Consider the following 20748-nt stretch of genomic DNA (forward strand, 5'->3'; position numbering starts at 1 on the left):
AATAGTTAGCCCAACAAAACGGGACCACCTACAGCTTCTTGATTTTTGTATTTAGCTGGAGAGCTAAATCGCTGTAAGCAAAATTCATCCCTGGTATAATTCCATAGCCCATTCCTTGCTCCGGACACACAAACTCCTGGAAACCTCACCACAGTTCAGACTCCATAGTTAAAGTTGAAAGTCAGTTTGCATTCCATGCCTGATTGTTGCCTACCTTCTTCCCATCTACAACAAAAAAGCAACGCCTGGCATTTGGTGAGGTGGTGGTTTATTTGGTAATTTTCCAGTCCAATAATATATGCTTTCATTAAAATCATAATAATACTTAATTCTTATATAGCACTTTTCATCCATAGGTCTCAAAGGGCTTTACAAAAATACGTATCATTACCCCCATTTTACAAATGGGCAACTGAGGAGGTGACATGACTTTTCCTGTGGTCCCAGAGCAAAAACAGTAGCCAAGAATTAAACTCAAGTCTCCTAACTTCCAGAACAGCAGACAAACAACTGGACCATATTGGGTCCACTAAACACATAACTATACCTCTTTCTTCTACAGAGATATAGATATATGTATAGATTGTCTGTGAACTATATTTTATGCAGATTCCTAAGCAAATTGATTACAAAGGTATAATTATCTGATTTTGCCAGTCCCTGTTCACTGCTATTCACCCTAAGCCAAGACCTTCCTCCTAATTAAAACTGCTCAACTTTTGACATTTCCAATTCAACACATCTCACCATCTGCCATTAAAAAATAACAATGCAATTAGCTGTCCTAGAAAGCAGCTCATTCCTAATGAAAGCTGAACCCCTGAACAAATACCCAGAAATTTGGAAGTTTTAATAAATTTTATGTAAATCGCTTCAGTTTTCCCAAATCAAGCTGGAAATCTCATTTTCTTAAAGATTTCTAGTATGTAACGATAAATGGGATCTATATCCGTTTAGATTGTGCTGATAAATTTACCAATGCAACTGTTATAAGCCAAGTTTAAACCAATCTGAGTATCCACATACAAAGTTGTTAGTGTTTTTAACTAAAATGATATCAAATCACAGCTTTAGTTACATTGGTACAACTAGTCCAGACCCACAGGCCTGATTCTTCTCTTTTCACCCATTTGAAATCAATGGGTCTATTTGCAGAGTAAAGTAGCATAGGTAAGGGTTAGCAGACTCTGGCCCTTAAAGAATTGTAAACATCAGATTTCCTTTCCCCTGTGTCTGCTGTTTGCTCACTTCTTGCACTTAGCTGAGACACTGAAATGGGCTTTCCGTTGATTTATAGCCAATTTAATTCACTTTCAGGTTCTCATGCACTAACATGGGGCTGCAAAATTTGGGGAGTACACCTGGTGGGGGAATTCGTGGGTGTGGCATTTTTAACCATTTCCTCTGAATTTAAAAAAATATATAATGGAATCTATTGTTCTTAGGTTTTGTACACGTTTTTTTTTTTTTAATCTACATAAAGACTTGACAGTGTGTCTTTAATAACTCTGGAATCCAGCTTGCTTTACACAGATGTCTCCTCACCCTGTGTAATAAAAGGCAAAAGGGATATTTTGCTTGGATACTTTAAAGTGGTCATAAAAAGAGCAACTAAAGAACATTTTTGTCTTGATGAAGGCTAGATTGAGCCTTTAGAATAGCACATAGATACTCTGCCCCAGCAGGAACGAACTGTGACTCGGAGAGGCATAATTGCTCCCCAGCTGCTATCCTCTTGCTTTTGGGGGGAGTATGTCACTGCATTCCTTTTTGGGACTCAGTTTACTCCCCCACTCATCCTTCACCATTACTTTCACAATTGAGGGGAGAGGAAGGGAGAGGGGAGGTGGGATTGATTGGTGGAGTTAAATGCAATAAATTAGAAGCTGGACCATTCTGAATCATGGCTAAAATATTTGTGGGGCAGTTAGTGGCTTGACTTTGCTAATAGAGGCACCCTTCAAAGGAGCAAGTCTGACTTGTAGCCAGCAGCTGTATTTCCAGAGAGTGTGAAACATGTCCAGGCAGAGACTTGAAGTGACTCTAAAAGAGCTGGGTTGCAAACTCCCCATGCAAAATATTTATCTGAAACTTGAAAACAAGAACAAGCAAACAAACAATGGACTAATTTATAAGGTTTTAATTGTGGAAGAAAAGGCCATTAGATCCAGGCACAAACTGCACATAAGAAACCAGCTCCAGGTCATGGAAACTGTGAGCAAGAAAGAGCAATGTTATTAAAGAGTGCAAATGGCAGGGGGAAAGGTGTCAGCGAGTGGGTGGCAGTAACTGGTTGACTTAGGAGCACGTCAGTGTAGTATGGAACTTTTCACCTCTCAGTCACTCGTTTGAGTCCAGTCCCATTTGGGGGTAGTGAGCTGGGATCTGATTTTTGAAGAGATCTTCAACCTAGCCTTTGCTATTGTGGGTGCGTTTCCAGGTCTATCTACCTGGACTGCAGGTTCAATAAGGTACTTATATGTGTGCATCCTTTTTATTTGCACTCGCGGTTATTAGTTAGCACGTAACACCTGTAATGTTGGGGCCATTATGGTTCATAAGGCCATTACCATCTGATGGTTGTTCAGTACCCAGCAGGAATGGAGGGATCCAGCCTGGCATCCACAGCTCACTGTGTACTAATGACCCCTTTGTGAGCCATCTCATCAGAGAGCCCAAAGACTCACGCGAGGGTCTCACCCCTCAGGTGGTTAGCCCAAGCCTCCACAGGATCCACACAGCTATTTTCAGCATACTAACACACGCCCCACTAATACAAGTTTGTCCACCAGGGCTGGAGGGCTCACTCCCACCTACAGTGTAGACATGCCTATCAAGGCTATTGCAGAGTTTAGTTTGTCCTGGGAACTGAATTGCTGAATAGGAGAGTCACAGTCTCTGCACTGACCCTAGGACTGGGTTGAAAATGTTGAAAATGCAGGCCTTTGTTCTTAACCTCTTTTTGCCTCTGTAAAAATGATGCTCATATTCCCACTTATATACTATATATCACATAGGGCTGGCACAGGGATGAATCTGGGCCTTTGCATTGTAGCAGCTCCATGGCTAATCGTCAGGGCCGTCAACCTTTCATTAGCACCCAATATACTCTGCAAATGAATCCACAGCAAGTCAAGTCCTGAGGAATGCTCCCTGGCTGTTAGCCTCCAACATCATTTCTCTTTCTTTCCTGCCTAGGATTCTTTTCTTCCTTGTTTCAAATAGACTTATTTCATCTTCACCTTTCCAAAAAGGCGGCTGCCCCCTTCTGCCGAGTGACCTGTTTGTGCCATCCAACATGGCGTGCGGCAGAGGAACTGAAACAGTTTATTAATCAGATCGCCTTGACAGAAGTGTGCCTGTTTTTCCCATCACTGGGATGGTCGGGGCATATGCATGACTCACCCAGTTGCCTCCTTGCCAAACCTCAAATGCAATCCTATCCCAAACTGCAGGACCTCGGAGAACGAGGTGAGAAAGTCCCACAAGAAATTATTTTATTACTACTCGGGAAGGTTCACGTCAGAGGGGTTGACAGAACTACTGATTGCAATTCAATGGAAATGCAAGCATCCAAAGTTTAGCTTTCACTGTATCCTTCTGAAGAGCTGGAAACCTCTCCAGAGAGGGGCGCAGTCTCTCTTTACACACTCCGCACCCCCATCTCAAAATAGTTCCATGGTATTTCTTTAAATTTTTAAAAAATAAGCTTTAAAGGGTTTGCACAGACAATAAGGTCTTACTGAAATAAGGGATAGGTGGATGGCAGAGAGACTTTAAATCACCAGCTTTACTTAGAATGAGGGCTGGGAGAGCATGTAGCTCTTGGGGGCTGAGAATGGGATATGGGCCTGATTCCACTCTCGTCAAGTCTTGACACTGACTTCAGTGATAGTTGGAGTGAGCCAAAAAGCATGAGCATTTCACTGGCAACCTGGTCATAAGTCAGGGGCAACCGGACTAGTTCCAGGTTGTAGGGGGAGGAAACTGGATGGTTCTAGGGCATTGGGAGTGAGATACAAAACTTCCACATAAACTTTTCAAAAAGTATTAAGCACCTAAATCACATTGAAAATCAATGTGATTTAGGCTCCTAAGTGACAAGGGCTTGTCTACATGGAAAGTTATACAGCTTTTAGCTAAGGTGTAGTTATAGCACTACAATTCCCCACGGACACTCTCATTCCCATATAAGAGTGTGGTTTTTTTGGTAGTACCAGTATACTATACCAGCAAAGTGCTCCGAGGATGGCTGCAGTTTATACCAACAGAGCTGTGATTTTGCTGGCATAGCTTATTCGACACTCACCCCCCTGTCAAACAAAACAAACTATACTGCTGGAGGTATAATTGCATCTATATTAGGGGCTTTTGCCATCACAACTGTGTCGGTAAGGGATCAAATCTCATCTCACCTCTGACCAAGATAGCCATGCCAGTGGAAGATTATAGTGTAGACCTAGCTGAAGGCACTTTTGTGTAGTCCTTTCCTTAGTGTAGAAGATTATAGTGTAGTCCTAGCTGAAGGACTGGATGACAGAAGAGAATGGAAAACTGGGATACAGAGACTTTCCCTGGTAGCTCAATGGCTCCATACTAGCCATGGTTTGTCAGGGACTGGATGACTCTGGGGGATTAGGAATGAGATATACAGTTTTTCATCTCTAACTAGTTAGTTCATTTAATCCTGGTTTTCAAAATACACATCCACACTTTTCTCCCAGTAACTAGAGAGAAAAGGGGGCAGTGCCCCACTTCCCATACTCTTTATACAAAAATGATACATTAATGCTGTCCAAAATTCACAAAAATAGAGAGAATCCTATGGCACGGCTGGATCCAACAGTCAGATGGTCCCCAAGAGAAAGGAAGAGAGTATAAACACATTGTTATTATTGTTTGAATTACTATGATTTTTCAAATCCTACAAGCTACTTCTGCTTTCTCATGGCTCACTTCCTCAGCTCTAAAATCTAGATAGTGATATTTACCCTCCTCCCTAGTCTATGCTTTGAGATCTAGGGATGACATTTGCTGGATAACAGCTAATGCCTAGATCCTATTGAAATCAGTGGAGGTTAGGAGACAAAATATATTTGTGGATCCAGGTCTAAATTGTTAAAATAATAATAATTAATAAGAAACATTCCTGCAGATATCTTGATGCCACTTTTCAGGTAGCAACATCCTCAAATACACTGGACATGAGGCAAAGTTGTCAAGATAAAATAGTGAATTTATAAAACCTAATCCCATGTTTTAAAAAAACTAAAACCCATATTACTAATCATAGTTTGGGCACTACCAGTCTTAATAATTAAGCATTAATGAAAAATGAAATACTTCTACAGAAATAACTTATTTTTGACTTTTTTTGTATGTTGTAATTTTTTGACCTTCCTTTATTTTTGCCAATGATAAAAGACTGGTCAACTTCACTTTTGATTACATTCAGTTTCCTTAGCACATTGTTGCAAAATTTATGTTGCAAACACTCCAGGGGACTATGGAAATCCATTTAAAAAAACTGTTTTCATTAATATTAAACAAATCACAAGTTATTTCTATTTTAATAATGGGTTGCACCTAATCTGGAGGCCTAAATTATGTGACAGTTTTCCCTTTAAGTAACTATGTCCGTAATTCTGACAATTGTGCTGTGCAAATTAAGTGTTTTATCATTAAGAGTAAGCTCGAATAGATATACTCCCTTTACATCCCTTTGGATGTTTATATAACCAATTCACGTTAGACGGGAAAAATATGACCCTTATTTTATTTTCTTCTTATTCTGTGATACTCATTAACAACTGTTCTCTTGCATGGAGCAAGCTTGTGTCTGAAATTCAAGGAGCAATTTTTAAAAACTCTTCATATTAAACAATGTTCCCTAGTAATACCTTTGAAATGACAGGTTTCAGAGTAGCAGCCCTGTTAGTCTGTATCCGCAAAAAGAACAGGAGTACTTGTGGCTCCTTAGAGACTAACAAATTTATTTGAGCATAAGCTTTCGTGGGCTAAAACCTACTTCATCGGATGCATGCAGTGGAAAATACAGTAGGAAGATATATATATACACAGAGAACATGAAACAATGGGTATTATCATACACACTATAACAAGAGTGATCAGTTAAGGTGAGCTATTACCAGCAGGACCTAAAAGTCGCAATATTACAACAAAAAAAACTTCAAAAACAGACTCCAACGAGAGACTGCTGAATTGGAATTAATTTGCAAACTGGACACCATTAAATTAGGCTTGAATAAAGACTGGGAGTGGATGTGTCATTACACAAAGTAAAACTATTTCTCCATGTTTATTTCCCTCCCCCCATCCCCCACTGTTCCTCACACGTTGTTGTGAACTGCTGGAAATGGCCCATCTTGATTATCACTACAAAAGGTGGGTTTTTTTGTCTCCTGCTGGTAATAGCTCACCTTAACTGATCACTCTCATTATAGTGTGTATTATAACACCCATTGTTTCATGTTCTCTGTGTATATATATATATCTTTCTGCTGTATTTTCCACTGCATGCATCCAGTGAAGTGGGTTTTAGCCCACGAAAGCTTATGCTCAAATAAATTTGTTAGTCTCTAAGGTGCCACAAGTACCTTTGAAATGAGTTTTTCTCATTTAAAAAAAAATAGCACTGACAGAGGTGAAACCCAACAAGTGGTGATACGTTTTCTTTCCCTTTCAGGTCTGTGCTCATTGGATTTAGATTTGCTTTATTTTTTAATTCCATTGTACTTTCATTCTTGATAATATTGCAATCAGTCTCTGGTCCCCATCCTGTAGGTGTTGTGAGCTGAACTGACATTAAAGTCTGTGAGAGCTCTGAGCACACGCAGCAGCTATGTAATTCATCAGCTGTAAACAAAGATAGAATCCTGGCTCCACGGAAGTGAATAGCAAAACTTTCCCGCTGACTGTAACAGGCCCAGGATTTCAGTCATTGTCTAGTGGTCTGAGCACAAGCCTGGGAGTCAGGAACAATAGCATTCTCATCCCAACCCTAAAACTAATTCTTATTGATCTTGGATATGTCACTGAAGCCATCCTGGGACCCTGGGTATGTACTCAAGTGCCTTGCTCCTGATGCTCCACTCTAGATCAAAGCTAGCTTGGGTATGTTTGTGTGTGTTCCAGTCATACTTCTGAATGCAATGTCAACATAAACACAGATCACTAATTTTGGATGCCTTGTATTTTGGGTGCCCCATCTGAGATATCTAGGGACCTGATTTTAAAGGCGCTGCATATCTGCAGCTCCAGTGGATTGCAGCCGTAGTAGTCGGTGATCGGCACCTCTGAAAATCAAGCCCCTTCAAAGTATCTCAAGTTGGGCAGTCAGAAAGTGAGGCTACCAAAATCACGAATCACTGCCGAAAGTGAAGGCCTTTGTTCTACCCTCTTTTTTTGCCTCAGTTTCCACATTGTACAAACGATGCTCATAATACGCAACTTCCTACAGATGTTGTGAGGATGAAGGCAATAATGTCAACTTTAAAAATCATACTCCTCTCTGAAATGTTTGTACTTACAATTCTTGCCAACAACTAAGATTGTTGAAAGATGAGAAGGGAAAATATTTTCCTGTTCTATTCGGTTTGTTTACTTTGTGCATTGGACAGCAACTTTGTGAGGACTCAGAGTCATTGTTTCCCCTGTTTGTATGTTTTCCCTGCTCTTTGTGTTGCATTTCACACAGTAATGACGGTGGGAAGGAAGGAAAACAAAGGGAAAGTGCTTGTATATAAACCACAAAAACTGGCAGGTGAATTCAGGGACAAGTGCTGACACTGACACTGCTTTTAATTCTTTTTTAGGCATTACTTAGATTCCTGGTTCACACTGTCCCCTTAATTAGTGAATATTTATAAAGACAAAAAGTGCCATAAGTGTTATTAAATGATATTTTTATCATTGTTTAAGCGCTGAAGCTATTTTTAGTTCCAGATGCAGAAGTATATTTGAAGTGGACTAAACTACCCACAAAAAATACTTTCCATTTAAGTACTGTATTTTTTAAAGTACTGAATAAATTATTTAGTGTAAATACAACTGCCTGCTGCTGGATCAGGTCTGATCAACTGTGTTTTATAAGCCCTACATCAGTGGCTCTCAACCTGTTTACCATTGTGGGATGCATATGCAGCTCTCTGTGTTATATGGGCCTCATCCACACAATATATAAACTACCTGTATGTCCCTGAGGATGTCACATGGGCCAAACGGCCCATAGGCCGTGGGTTGAGAACCACTGCTCTACACTAATAACAGGCAATGGAGACTCTACTGTAGTTCAAGGAGTGGGGCCTGTTTTGGTGCAAGAGGCTCTGAGTACTGTCTTTCCAACTGCAATGAGGTATTGAGTGGCCCAGATGTGCAGCAGAGTGACAACTGTGAAGTTCCTGGATGGCTGCAGAATTGTTATTGTGTATTAAATACCGATACCAAGCACCAATTATACCCTTTATAAACTCAGGAACTTTGCTTCTTAGCAAGAATACAACAACAAAAACTTCCCATAAGCTTTTCCTCCATAGAAAGGAAAAGAAAGATTGTTAGTGGGGGAACAAATGTCTTTTCAGGTCTTTGTCCTGTCATAAACAGGAATTTCAATATGGTTTTGAGGTTTGTCTCTCTATATAAATGGCCTTGCCTGACCCATCCTAAAAAACAACTCTGAAAATACCTCCATGTAACTAAAAACAAGGCCAAGTAAAAGACTAGCAAAAGTGAGGCTGTTAGAAAAAGTCTGAGAGTAGCTTCCTATGTGCCGGGGCTGGAAGCTGGCCATCTAGGTGGTATGATGGCAGGAACAGCACATAACAAGAATATTTCTAGGTTTTTCTGGTGCTCGATCTTCATTGCTGACGTGACACCACATGAATAGTCAGCAGAACTTCCAGCACAGTCTTCCTACACAAGAAAGCCAATGTTGTACCAGTTCTAATCCCAACATGGCAACACCAGCCCTACAAATCCTCCTTGTACAATAAATGCTGCAGTGTTCTACAGGCTACCTCATCCCAGCAAGTATTTCTGCTGCCATTCTGGGGACTCTAATTACAGGCAGCCATGACAGGCACTAGGGGGTTCATATTTGCCCCTGTGGCAGCTCTCTTTGCCTTGCTGCCCACATTTCAACAGCACCTTTTTTCCCCAAAGGCAATTTTTATCACACCCACCATTGCTCCATATTGAGAACTTTCTCCCTTCCTCATTGCCTTATACTGAGCCCACCCAAATTCCCTCTTCCCCTTCAGGGCAGGCTGGTTGGGTCACTGGCCAGAATGCTATGCTACAGGTACAGACCACAGCAAACCTTGTTCAGATTCTGACCCATCTCAAGCACCTTCCTCTTCAACTCACATCCTCCCCTCGCCCTGGAAACCTCAAACCCCACCTTATCAGTGCAGGTTTTTGACCAGTCAGGCCAAAATACAGGCCCTAAACCAGAATGAGCAGGATGCCTTCAGCCTCTAAAGCACTCTGGGCCAGTCTGCCCCAACCCTGCCCCCCTCTCAGCTTCCCCTGTGTAGTTTTGTATCGGATGGTATTATTATCTTGCTATAGTTAGTTTGCTATCATGAATTTGTTTGAGACGGGCCTGTGATTGGGTAAAACAACCAGGAAAGGGTTAAGGGCTACCTGTCTGTCACATGAGCTAGCAAGGGATTTAAGTGAAAGGTGTAGCTTCCTTCCACCACTGAGAGGAAAGGCTAAAGGCCTCTGAGGACTACAGGCCAGGCTGGGCAGGGGAATTGCTTTGTTTGGTGTTACTTCTGAGTTTTTGTGTTTGATCAAGGAACTGTGCTGAGATGCAAGGGCCGGAAATGGACTTGGGCAGGACACTGTTTCTTTCCTGAGCTGGAGGGAGAGCCCACCAGCACATTCAGAGCCCAAGCCCACAAAACTCAGATCTTTATTAGGATACTGAGCTGAACTTTCCCAAAGTATGGAGGGTGTTGGTGCATTCCATTCTACAGAGAAGGGCAAGTCCCAAAGGTCAAATCCATCTCCAAACAGCCCCAACATCTGTGGGTGTTTGGAGAAAGGATTTTGGACTGAACTAGTCTCTAGTCTTTATTATGAATTCTTGTCCATCACCCTGAGCACCTCAGCAGGTTTGCTTACAAATAATGTTCCTTGCAATTACACCCAGAGATATCAGGAAAATCCATGAGGCTCCCATCCCAGAGTTTCCGCTGAATTGTTCCCATGGGGATGTGGGATTTACCCCACCCTACACAATGGATTTGGGGTTCTCTCCCTAAACTAGAGCTTCTATATTGCTTCTATGGCCCCTGACCCCATCTCCCTCTAATATATCCATATGGCAAGACTCCCCTGGTGGCTGCTGCCCCTGGAAACTCGGAATGTTGGGGTTCCATCTCACATAGGAGACAGCACCCAAAGTAATAGTGACACCGACAGAATTAAGGTGGGGGTCCTCATGAGTTTGGTGGATGGACAATGTACAGGGCACTGATGAGCTGGCAGGGGATCCTGCAAGCCTCTTGTTACCAGGTCTGGCTCTTGGGGTCCTATAAAAGATAATCCCAGCTTTCATTTAGAATGAAAGTCTCTAGCCCTTTGTCCTTGTGAAGAGTCTAAAAATGCATTCAATCTGAGCGACTGGGTCACCTCAGTTTATGTATCTGGATGTATCTTGAATGCATTTGAGGTCCACTTCTGCAGCAAGAGACTAGGGGACCTCGACATACGCACACCCTTTTTAGGAAATATGAATCAGCTATGCTTCAGGTTTATTCCCAAAACCAACTCCCTAATTTTCCCCCACTCCTGTACCCAAATCCCCACAAGCCCTGTACAGTAGGGTGTGATAATCATGGACAGAAATTGGTTACTTCCGTGGGGAGGTGGCAAACCATTGTTTCTGAACCTGCCCCAAAATGTGAAGGCTGCTCTGCTCTTTAAAATGGTCCATCTTTTCTGAGTGACCCTGCTGTATGGGGAACTCCCTTCTTGGATCCCCCACCAATTCCTCTAGGTGTATGTGGGGGAAGCACCACATAGTCCCTGCATTCTTCCCTACCACCAGCCATAGCAGTGAAAGAGGAGGAGCAGGAGAGGAGATAGGGCCAAGGTGCTGCTGCATTGAGAGGGACTCCTACAACCACTGTAGCTAACCTCTTGCCATGCTGGTGTCTACCTTCCCAGCATCTGAAGAATTAGTACCAGCAGGGAAGCTGGAGGTCCATTCCTCCAATCACCAGCCAAGGAAAACCCATTCCACCACCATCATCAGCCTGGGAAAGACCTGCTCCTCCTCCCACTTCTGAGGCCTTCAACAGTCAGGAGAGACCTGCCCACCTCCAGTTCCAAAAAGGCACTCATCCACCACGGATTACCCAGCCCAACACCTGAACTAGAACAACCCACTAGAACAACCACCCCATAACTAGAGACTGTGGGATTATTCTTTTGCCACCAGCAGAGGTTGTGGGATGGATGGACCCACCTGCCATCACTGCTGCTAGGGTAAGGAACAGCTACTGGGTAAGGCAGTGTCATAAATAGAAAGGGAAGGGTAAACCCCTTTAAAATCCCTCCTGGCCAGAGGAAATCTCCTCTCACCTGTAAAGGGTTAAGAAGCTAAAGGTAACCTCGCTGGCACCTGACCAAAATGACCAATGAGGAGACAAGATACTTTCAAAAGCTGGGAGGAGGGAGAGAAACAAAGGGTTTGTGTGTCTGTCTACATTTTGTCTTTGCCGGGGATAGACCAGGAATGAAGCCTTAGAACTTTTAGTAAGTAATCTAGCTAGGTATGTGTTAGATTATGATTTCTTTAAATGGCTGAGAAAAGAATTGTGCTGAATAGAATAACTATTTCTGTCTGTGTATCTTTTTTGTAACTTAAGGTTTTTGCCTAGAGGGGTTCTCTATGTTTTGAATCTAATTACCCTGTAAGGTATTTACCATCCTGATTTTACAGGGGGGATTTCTTATTTCTAATTACTTCTATTTTTATTAAAAGTCTTCTTGTAAGAAAACTGAATGCTTTTTTCATTGTTCTCAGATCCAGGGGTTTGGGTCTGTGGTCACCTATGCAAATTGGTGAGGCTTTTTATCCAACATTTCCCAGGAAAGGGAGGGTGCAAGTGTTGGGAGGATTGTTCATTGTTCTTAAGATCCAAGGGTCTGGGTCTGTAGTCACCTAGGCAAATTGGTGAGGCTTTTTACCAAACCTTGTCCAGGAAGTGGGGTGCAAGGTTTTGGGAAGTATTTTGGGGGGAAAGACGTGTCCAAACAGCTCTTCCCCAGTAACCAGTATTTGTTTGGTGGTGGTAGCGGCCAATCCAAGGACAAAAGGGTGGAATATTTTGTACCTTGGGGAAGTTTTGACCTAAGCTGGTAAAGATAAGCTTAGGAGGTTTTTCATGCAGGTCCCCACATCTGTACCCTAGAGTTCAGAGTGGGGGAGGAACCTTGACATGGTGGCATAGTGGTGGGATTAACCTGAAATCATTTTGAGATCCAGTTGAGATTTTTTTGAACTAGAAATACAGATTTAAAAAAAAAAAAAAAAGGAAGTCCAGAAGCTGCTGAAACTGAAAGCAGCTTGTTTTTCTCTGCTTTGTGGCCAAGCAGAGACAAAAGGGGATTATCTTTGTGAATTGCAGGTTTTCTTTGCCTGGAGGCAGGGTACTTAACTCCTGCAGGGAAATTCACAGTCTTCCAACCCAGAGTTTTTTGTTTCCCTAAAAGTAAATAGAAGGAGGGGTGTTCTACCCATTTGCCTGGAGACAAAAGTGGCAGGGGTTTTTTTTTGGATTTTGATTTTTTACAAGGAGCACAAGTTTAAAAAGGAAACTTGTTTTTTCTTTGGGCTGGGTAAACAGGTTTCAAAGTAGTTGGAAGTTTTTGCTTTGATTTGGGCCCAGAGCAGAGACAAGGGAATTGTCTTTTTCTGTAGGCTGACAATCACTATCAGAGAATAGGTATTCTATTCCAGCACAGCAAAATTTTACAGCCAAGTTTTGTTTGTTTATTTCTAAGCCTCGGGTGTAAAGTTAGTTAAAAACAGAGAGGTTAGGATGACAGAATCCACAGCACAACAAAAGATGGAATTAGCCAGATTTCAGGCTGAGGAAAAACAAAAGGAACATGAAAGACAGATAGAACTCATGCAGCTGGAAAAGGAGGTACAGGAGGCTGCCCACAGGAGGGAAATGGAGGCAAGGAAGCATGTGGAGGAGGAGAAGGAAAAAGAGAGGAAGCATGTGGAGGAGGAGAAGGAAAAAGAGAGGAAGCATGTGGAGGAGGAGAAGGAAAAAGAGAGGAAGCATGCACTGGAGATGGAGAAGGTAAAGGCTCAGCAGAATATACCAACAAACCCTAGCAATCCTTCTCCAGGTACCACTCCCCATCCCAGAAAGTTCCCCACCTACAAGGCAGGTGATGATACTGAGGCCTTCTTAGAAAACTTCGAAAGGGCCTGCCTTGGGTACAACATCTCTACTGACCAATACATGGTAGAGCTGAGGCCGCAGCTCAGTGGACCCTTAGCTGAGGTGGCAGCTGAAATGCCTAAAGAACACATGAACAAGTATGAACTGTTTAAATCCAAGGCGAGAGTCAGAATGGGGATAACACCCGAGCAGTCTCGTCGGAGGTTCAGAGCCCTAAGGTGGAAACCAGACGTGTCATTTACCCGACATGCCTACCACATTGTGAAACATTGGGATGCCTGGATATCCGGAGCAAGTGTTGAATCTCCAGTAGATTTGCCCTTCCTAATGCAAATGGAACAATTCTTAGAGGGTGTTCCTGAGGAAATAGAAAGATACATCCTAGATGGGAAGCCCAAAACTGTAATCGAGGCAGGAGAGATTGGAGCCAGATGGGTGGAGGTGGCAGAGAAGAAGAAAACTGGTCGCAGTTGGAGCGGAGACCAGAAGGGACAACCCCAGACCACACCCTATTACCAGGGGCCGCCCAAAGCCCCACCTACCTCCCAAAGAACCCTCCAGACCCCTTATCGTCCCACCACCCCGTTCTCCAGCAACCCTCCTCGCCCCAGTGACCCGTCAGCTGGACGATGTTTTAAATGTAACGAGCTGGGGCATGTAAAGGCCAACTGCCCCAAGAACCCCAACAGATTACAGTTCATTGCACCGGAATCACACCAGAGGTCCACAGGCCCAGATACCTCCCAGATACCCTTGGAGCGGAGGGAAACTGTGAGTGTGGGCGGGAAGAAGGTCACCGCGTGGAGGGACACCGGAGCACAAGTGTCAGCTATCCATGCTTCCTTAGTGGACCCCAATTTAATCAACCCAGAGATCCAAGTGACGATTCAACCCTTCAAGTCCAACTCTTTCGATTTGCCTACAGCCAAGTTGCCTGTCCAGTACAAGGGCTGGTCAGGAATGTGGACTTTTGCAGTCTATGATGATTATCCCATCACCATGCTGTTGGGGGAAGACTTGGCCAATCATGTGAAGCAGGCCAAGAGGGTGGGAACGGTCACCCGCAGCCAGGCTAAACAAGCCGTGAGGCCTAGCTCTGTTCCGGAAACTTCTATCAGGACCCGGTCAAAGGTGATGGACCCGGACCCCAGGCCAATGTCTGCAACAGCAGTAGTGGATCCAGTCCCAGAGACCCAGACGGAACCAGTCCCAGAACCGGAACCAGCCGAACAACCAACACCAGACCCATTGTCAGCACTGAATCCAGTACTTGCAACCTCAACACCAGAGGGCCCCACCGACCCTGAACTGGCAGCAGCCGATAACCCGACACAAGAGGCTCAGCCGGAGCCTGAACCCCAACATAGTGCACCAGCGGAGAGCGGTTCACAGTCAACAGAAACAGCTCCATCCCCTATATCGCTTCCAGAGGGACCAAGCCTAGGTCCACAATCCAATGAGGAACTGATGTCTCCAGCATCGAGGGAACAGTTCCAGACCGAACAGGAAGCAGATGAAAGCCTCCAGAGAGCTTGGACGGCGGCACGGAGCAACCCACCGCCTCTCAGCTCTTCTAATCGATCCAGGTTTGTTGTAGAAAGAGGACTTTTATACAAGGAAACTCTTTCTGGTGGACACCAGGAAGACTGGCATCCTCAGAGACAGTTGGTAGTTCCAACTAAATACCGGGCCAAGCTCTTGAGCTTAGCCCATGATCACCCTAGTGGTCATGCTGGGGTGAACCGGACCAAAGACCGTTTGGGGGGGTCATTCCACTGGGAGGGAATGGGCAAGGATGTTTCTACCTATGTCCAGTCTTGTGAGGTGTGCCAAAGAGTGGGAAAGCCCCAAGACCAGGTCAAAGCCCCTCTCCAGCCACTCCCCATCATTGAAGTTCCATTTCAGCGAGTAGCTGTGGATATTCTGGGTCCTTTTCCGAAAAAGACACCCAGAGGAAAGCGGTACATACTGACTTTCATGGATTTTGCCACCCGATGGCCGGAAGCAGTAGCTCTAAGCAACACCAGGGCTAGCAGTGTGTGCCAGGCACTAGCAGACATTTTTGCCAGGGTAGGTTGGCCCTCCGACATCCTCACAGATGCAGGGACTAATTTCCTGGCAGGAACTATGAAAAACCTTTGGGAAGCTCATGGGGTAAATCACTTGGTTGCCACTCCTTACCACCATCAAACAAATGGCATGGTGGAGAAGTTTAATGGAACTTTGGGGGCCATGATACGTAAATTCGTAAATGAGCACTCCAATGATTGGGACCTAGTGTTGCAGCAGTTGCTCTTTGCCTACAGAGCTGTACCACACCCCAGTTTAGGGTTTTCCCCATTTGAACTTGTATATGGCCGTGAGGTTAAGGGGCCATTGCAGTTGGTGAAGCAGCAATGGGAGGGATTTACACCTTCTCCAGGAACTAACATTCTGGACTTTGTAACCAACCTACAAAACACCCTCCGAACCTCTTTAGCCCTTGCTAAAGAAAACTTACAGGATGCTCAAAAAGAGCAAAAAGCCTGGTATGATAAACATGCCAGAGAGCGTTCCTTCAAAGTAGGGGACCAGGTCATGGTCTTAAAGGCGCTCCAGGCCCATAAAATGGAAGCATCGTGGGAAGGGCCATTCACGGTCCAGGAGCGCCTGGGAGCTGTTAATTATCTCATAGCATTCCCCACCTTCAACCGAAAGCCTAAGGTGTACCATATTAATTCTCTAAAGCCCTTTTATTCCAGAGAATTAAAGGTTTGTCAGTTTACAGCCCAGGGAGGAGACGACGCTGAGTGGCCTGAAGGTGTCTACTACGAAGGGAAATGTGCTGGTGGTGTGGAAGAGGTGAACCTCTCCATGACCCTTGGGCGTATGCAGCGACAGCAGATCCAGGAGCTGTGCACTAGCTACGCGCCAACGTTCTCAGCCACCCCAGGACTGACTGAACGGGCATACCACTCCATTGACACAGGTAATGCTCGCCCAATTAGAGTCCAACCTTACCGAGTGTCTCCTCAAGCTAAAACTGCTATAGAACGGGAGATCCAGGATATGTTACAGATGGGTGTAATCCGCCCCTCTGAAAGTGCATGGGCATCTCCAGTGGTTCTAGTTCCCAAACCAGATGGGGAAATACGTTTTTGCGTGGACTACCGTAAGCTAAATGCTGTAACTCGCCCAGACAACTATCCAATGCCACGCACAGATGAACTATTAGAGAAACTGGGACGGGCCCAGTTCATCTCTACCTTGGACTTAACCAAGGGGTACTGGCAGGTACCGCTAGATGAATCTGCCAAGGAAAGGTCAGCCTTCACCACACATCTCGGGCTGTATGAATTTAATGTACTCCCTTTCGGGCTGCGAAATGCACCCGCCACCTTCCAAAGACTTGTAGATGGTCTCCTAGCGGGATTAGGAGAATATGCAGTCGCCTACCTTGATGATGTGGCCATATTTTCGGATTCCTGGGCAGACCACCTGGAACATCTACAAAAAGTCCTTGAGCGCATAAGGGAGGCAGGACTAACTGTTAAGGCTAAGAAGTGTCAAATAGGCCTAAACAAAGTGACTTACCTTGGACACCAGGTGGGTCAAGGAACTATCAGCCCCCTACAGGCCAAAGTGGATGCTATCCAAAAGTGGCCTGTCCCAAAGTCAAAGAAACAGGTTCAATCCTTTTTAGGCTTGGCCGGTTATTACAGACGATTTGTACCGCACTACAGCCAAATCGCCGCCCCACTGACAGACCTAACCAAAAAGAAACAGCCAAATGCTGTGCAGTGGACCGAAAAGTGTCAGAAGGCCTTTAACAAGCTTAAAGCGACACTCATGTCTGACCCTGTACTAAGGGCCCCAGACTTTGACAAACCGTTCCTAGTAACCACAGATGCGTCCGAGCGTGGTGTGGGAGCAGTTTTAATGCAGAAAGGACCTGATCAAGAATTCCACCCTGTAGTGTCTCTCAGCAAAAAACTGTCTGAGAGGGAAAGCAACTGGTCAATCACTGAAAAAGAATGTTACGCCATTGTCTACGCTCTGGAAAAGCTACGCCCATATGTTTGGGGACGGCGTTTCCACCTGCAAACCGACCATGCTGCACTGAAGTGGCTTCACACCGTCAAAGAAACTAACAAAAAACTTCTTCGGTGGAGTTTAGCTCTCCAAGATTTTGATTTCAACATCCAACACATCTCAGGAGCTTCTAACAAAGTGGCTGATGCACTCTCACGTGAAAGTTTCCCAGAATCAACTGGTTAAAATCGTCCTTGAGATGTGGAAAATATTGTTAGTCTTTATGTACTTGGTAGTATATTTAGAGATGCATGTGTCTTATTAACTCTGTTTTCCTAGAGCTCCAGGAAGAAATCCCAGCCAGTGTTTCACCCTAGCTGAGATTTGGGGGGCGTGTCATAAATAGAAAGGGAAGGGTAAACCCCTTTAAAATCCCTCCTGGCCAGAGGAAATCTCCTCTCACCTGTAAAGGGTTAAGAAGCTAAAGGTAACCTCGCTGGCACCTGACCAAAATGACCAATGAGGAGACAAGATACTTTCAAAAGCTGGGAGGAGGGAGAGAAACAAAGGGTTTGTGTGTCTGTCTACATTTTGTCTTTGCCGGGGATAGACCAGGAATGAAGCCTTAGAACTTTTAGTAAGTAATCTAGCTAGGTATGTGTTAGATTATGATTTCTTTAAATGGCTGAGAAAAGAATTGTGCTGAATAGAATAACTATTTCTGTCTGTGTATCTTTTTTGTAACTTAAGGTTTTTGCCTAGAGGGGTTCTCTATGTTTTGAATCTAATTACCCTGTAAGGTATTTACCATCCTGATTTTACAGGGGGGATTTCTTATTTCTAATTACTTCTATTTTTATTAAAAGTCTTCTTGTAAGAAAACTGAATGCTTTTTTCATTGTTCTCAGATCCAGGGGTTTGGGTCTGTGGTCACCTATGCAAATTGGTGAGGCTTTTTATCCAACATTTCCCAGGAAAGGGAGGGTGCAAGTGTTGGGAGGATTGTTCATTGTTCTTAAGATCCAAGGGTCTGGGTCTGTAGTCACCTAGGCAAATTGGTGAGGCTTTTTACCAAACCTTGTCCAGGAAGTGGGGTGCAAGGTTTTGGGAAGTATTTTGGGGGGAAAGACGTGTCCAAACAGCTCTTCCCCAGTAACCAGTATTTGTTTGGTGGTGGTAGCGGCCAATCCAAGGACAAAAGGGTGGAATATTTTGTACCTTGGGGAAGTTTTGACCTAAGCTGGTAAAGATAAGCTTAGGAGGTTTTTCATGCAGGTCCCCACATCTGTACCCTAGAGTTCAGAGTGGGGGAGGAACCTTGACAGGCAGCCACATCAGGTAGAGAGGAGAGTGAAGCATGATAAGTTGTGGGCTGAGGGTTAGAGACAAAGGGCTAATGCATTTGGGAGGGAAAGCAAAGGAAAGAATTAATGGGTTTTGTGGAATGGGAGGCAGAGTATTTTACACAGGCAATGTTCACTTGTATCACTGAGTCCAAACCTTTTGGAGGGAGCCCCTTGTTAACATTTTGGAAGCACATGACCTTCATAGAGAATGCCCATCCTCCACCCAGGGCCTACCTACCACAGGACCTGGGAGACAAGAATAAAGCTGCGACAGAGGGAAGCCACTCTGTTTATGTCCCCTCTCCCCACCAAGACTGGGGAGGACCCTGAGCCATTATCATGAATACTGTGTTATTTATAGCTGTTGAAGGCTGCATTGTCTGGGTCACTGGAGTGTTTACTTGATATTTACCGTCATTATTTTTTAAAGAGATACTTACCTTACTGGGAATTCTGATATCACGGGTCTCTCGCAGCTGAAATGTGAGCAGTGTTTCTCTAACTTTTTGATACCAGGGACAAGCATGCTGCCTTCCTAAACTATGTCAAGGATCTCTCAGGGACCGGCACCGGTCCACAGATTGGTCGTTGAGAAACACTGATTTAGAGGCACCTTATCTCTGAGTCCTCTGCTGGTTTCTAATGAGTTACACTCCTCACAGAGCAGCACGAAGAGCTGACATTAGGAGCCAATGTTTATAAGTAGCTAGAGCTGCATTCACGTGTAAACAATGCACATTCTTAGGAATAATCATAGTAAATGTGTGCTTCTATCGAAATGCTCATTGTTAACCTTATCAAGAGGGAACTGAGTATGCTGGTTCAGCAGAAAGTGGCATAAGAATTTGCTATAAAAAGATCATTCAGCTTTAACAAGGTTTCCCCTTTGAAACACTAATATTGGCAGAACTAAAGCTCAGGTCGGAAACAATGTGTGGCTTTTGTTTTCCTTCTTTCCCTCTTGTTTTTTGGGGTTTTTTTTCCCCTTGGTGTTGGAGCTGGAGAGGAAAGTCTCTCTGTTGCCAAGACAAACAAATTACACTTTACAAATCGTAGACTTACATGCCCCTTTTATCATTATTTCCTTAGCGCGGTGTGTTAAAAAAATAAAGCAATAAGTAGGTGAAGTGATTGCAGCCCCTTCTCTTGATGGCCATTGGCCAATAAATCCAGCCAGTTGTTTCCCTTTTAAGTCTGTTAAATGTCTCGGGAAATTATCCTGGATGTTTCTCCCTGGTGCCAGCAAAAAATAAATAAATAAATCAGCCCCTTCTATTATTAACATCCCTTCAGATCTCTCCACTTCTCAGGACAGCAGCAAGAAATCAAAGCCCCCTGACCACAATAAAGGGAAGGGAAACATTCAGCCATGTATAGAATGCACTCGCTTACTTACAGTACCTCTTGGCAAGCAGGAGATGAAAAGGAGCTGGAGGAGTGTGAGTCCTATGTGAGTCCAGGGGGCTAGCTCCATGCTGCCCAGGCCAGTGCAACGGAGTGACTGCTCAGGGAGAGGGATAGCAAGCGAGCTGCTTTTACTGGGACCTCACCAAGTCCAGGCTGCGAGGCATCTCGGATTTCAGACCTCTGCTCACTCCCATCATCACCAGAGGGGAACTACCTTCAAGAGACTTCTCAGGCGTCCAGAAGCACGACGTCACCCCAAACCTCTCCACTGCTGCATTAACCCTTTCTGGGCTCCAGCAGGCAACCCACTTAATGGAGGCTATATGTTGGGGGGGAGATCAATAAAGGGGAATAATGCTTACATTTAGACAGCATTTTTCATCTTCAAAGGGAAGAAATTATAAAGGAAAAAAATAATTTTTGTATGTCTTACCAGCTAGTGTAAATGAGCAGAAGGTGCCTGTATCCCCAGTAGGAGATGCTCAGTGCAAGGTCCCTTTAATTGTGCAGGAGGTTGTGTGCTGGTGGAATGA

The 20748-nt window shown here is 44.2% G+C and overlaps 1 protein-coding gene across 3 annotated transcripts in view; it reads right to left on the minus strand.

Annotated features, from left to right (window-relative positions):
• PAMR1 (peptidase domain containing associated with muscle regeneration 1) overlaps positions 1 to 20410 on the minus strand; it is a 75180-nt gene extending 54770 nt beyond the window's left edge. For 2 of the 3 annotated variants that reach the window (XM_074956989.1, XM_074956991.1), the window contains exon 1: positions 20210 to 20410. In XM_074956989.1, the coding sequence (XP_074813090.1) occupies positions 20210 to 20282 (73 nt within the window). In that variant the 5' untranslated portion in view covers positions 20283 to 20410. Of the gene's footprint in view, positions 1 to 20200 lie in introns of all 3 variants that reach the window. The other variant, XM_074956990.1, reaches the window with a different exon arrangement.
• Between the last annotated feature and the right edge of the window lie 338 nt (positions 20411 to 20748).

The sequence above is a fragment of the Natator depressus genome, chromosome 6 (assembly GCF_965152275.1).
Source record: "Natator depressus isolate rNatDep1 chromosome 6, rNatDep2.hap1, whole genome shotgun sequence".
Classification (NCBI taxonomy): domain Eukaryota; kingdom Metazoa; phylum Chordata; order Testudines; family Cheloniidae; genus Natator; species Natator depressus.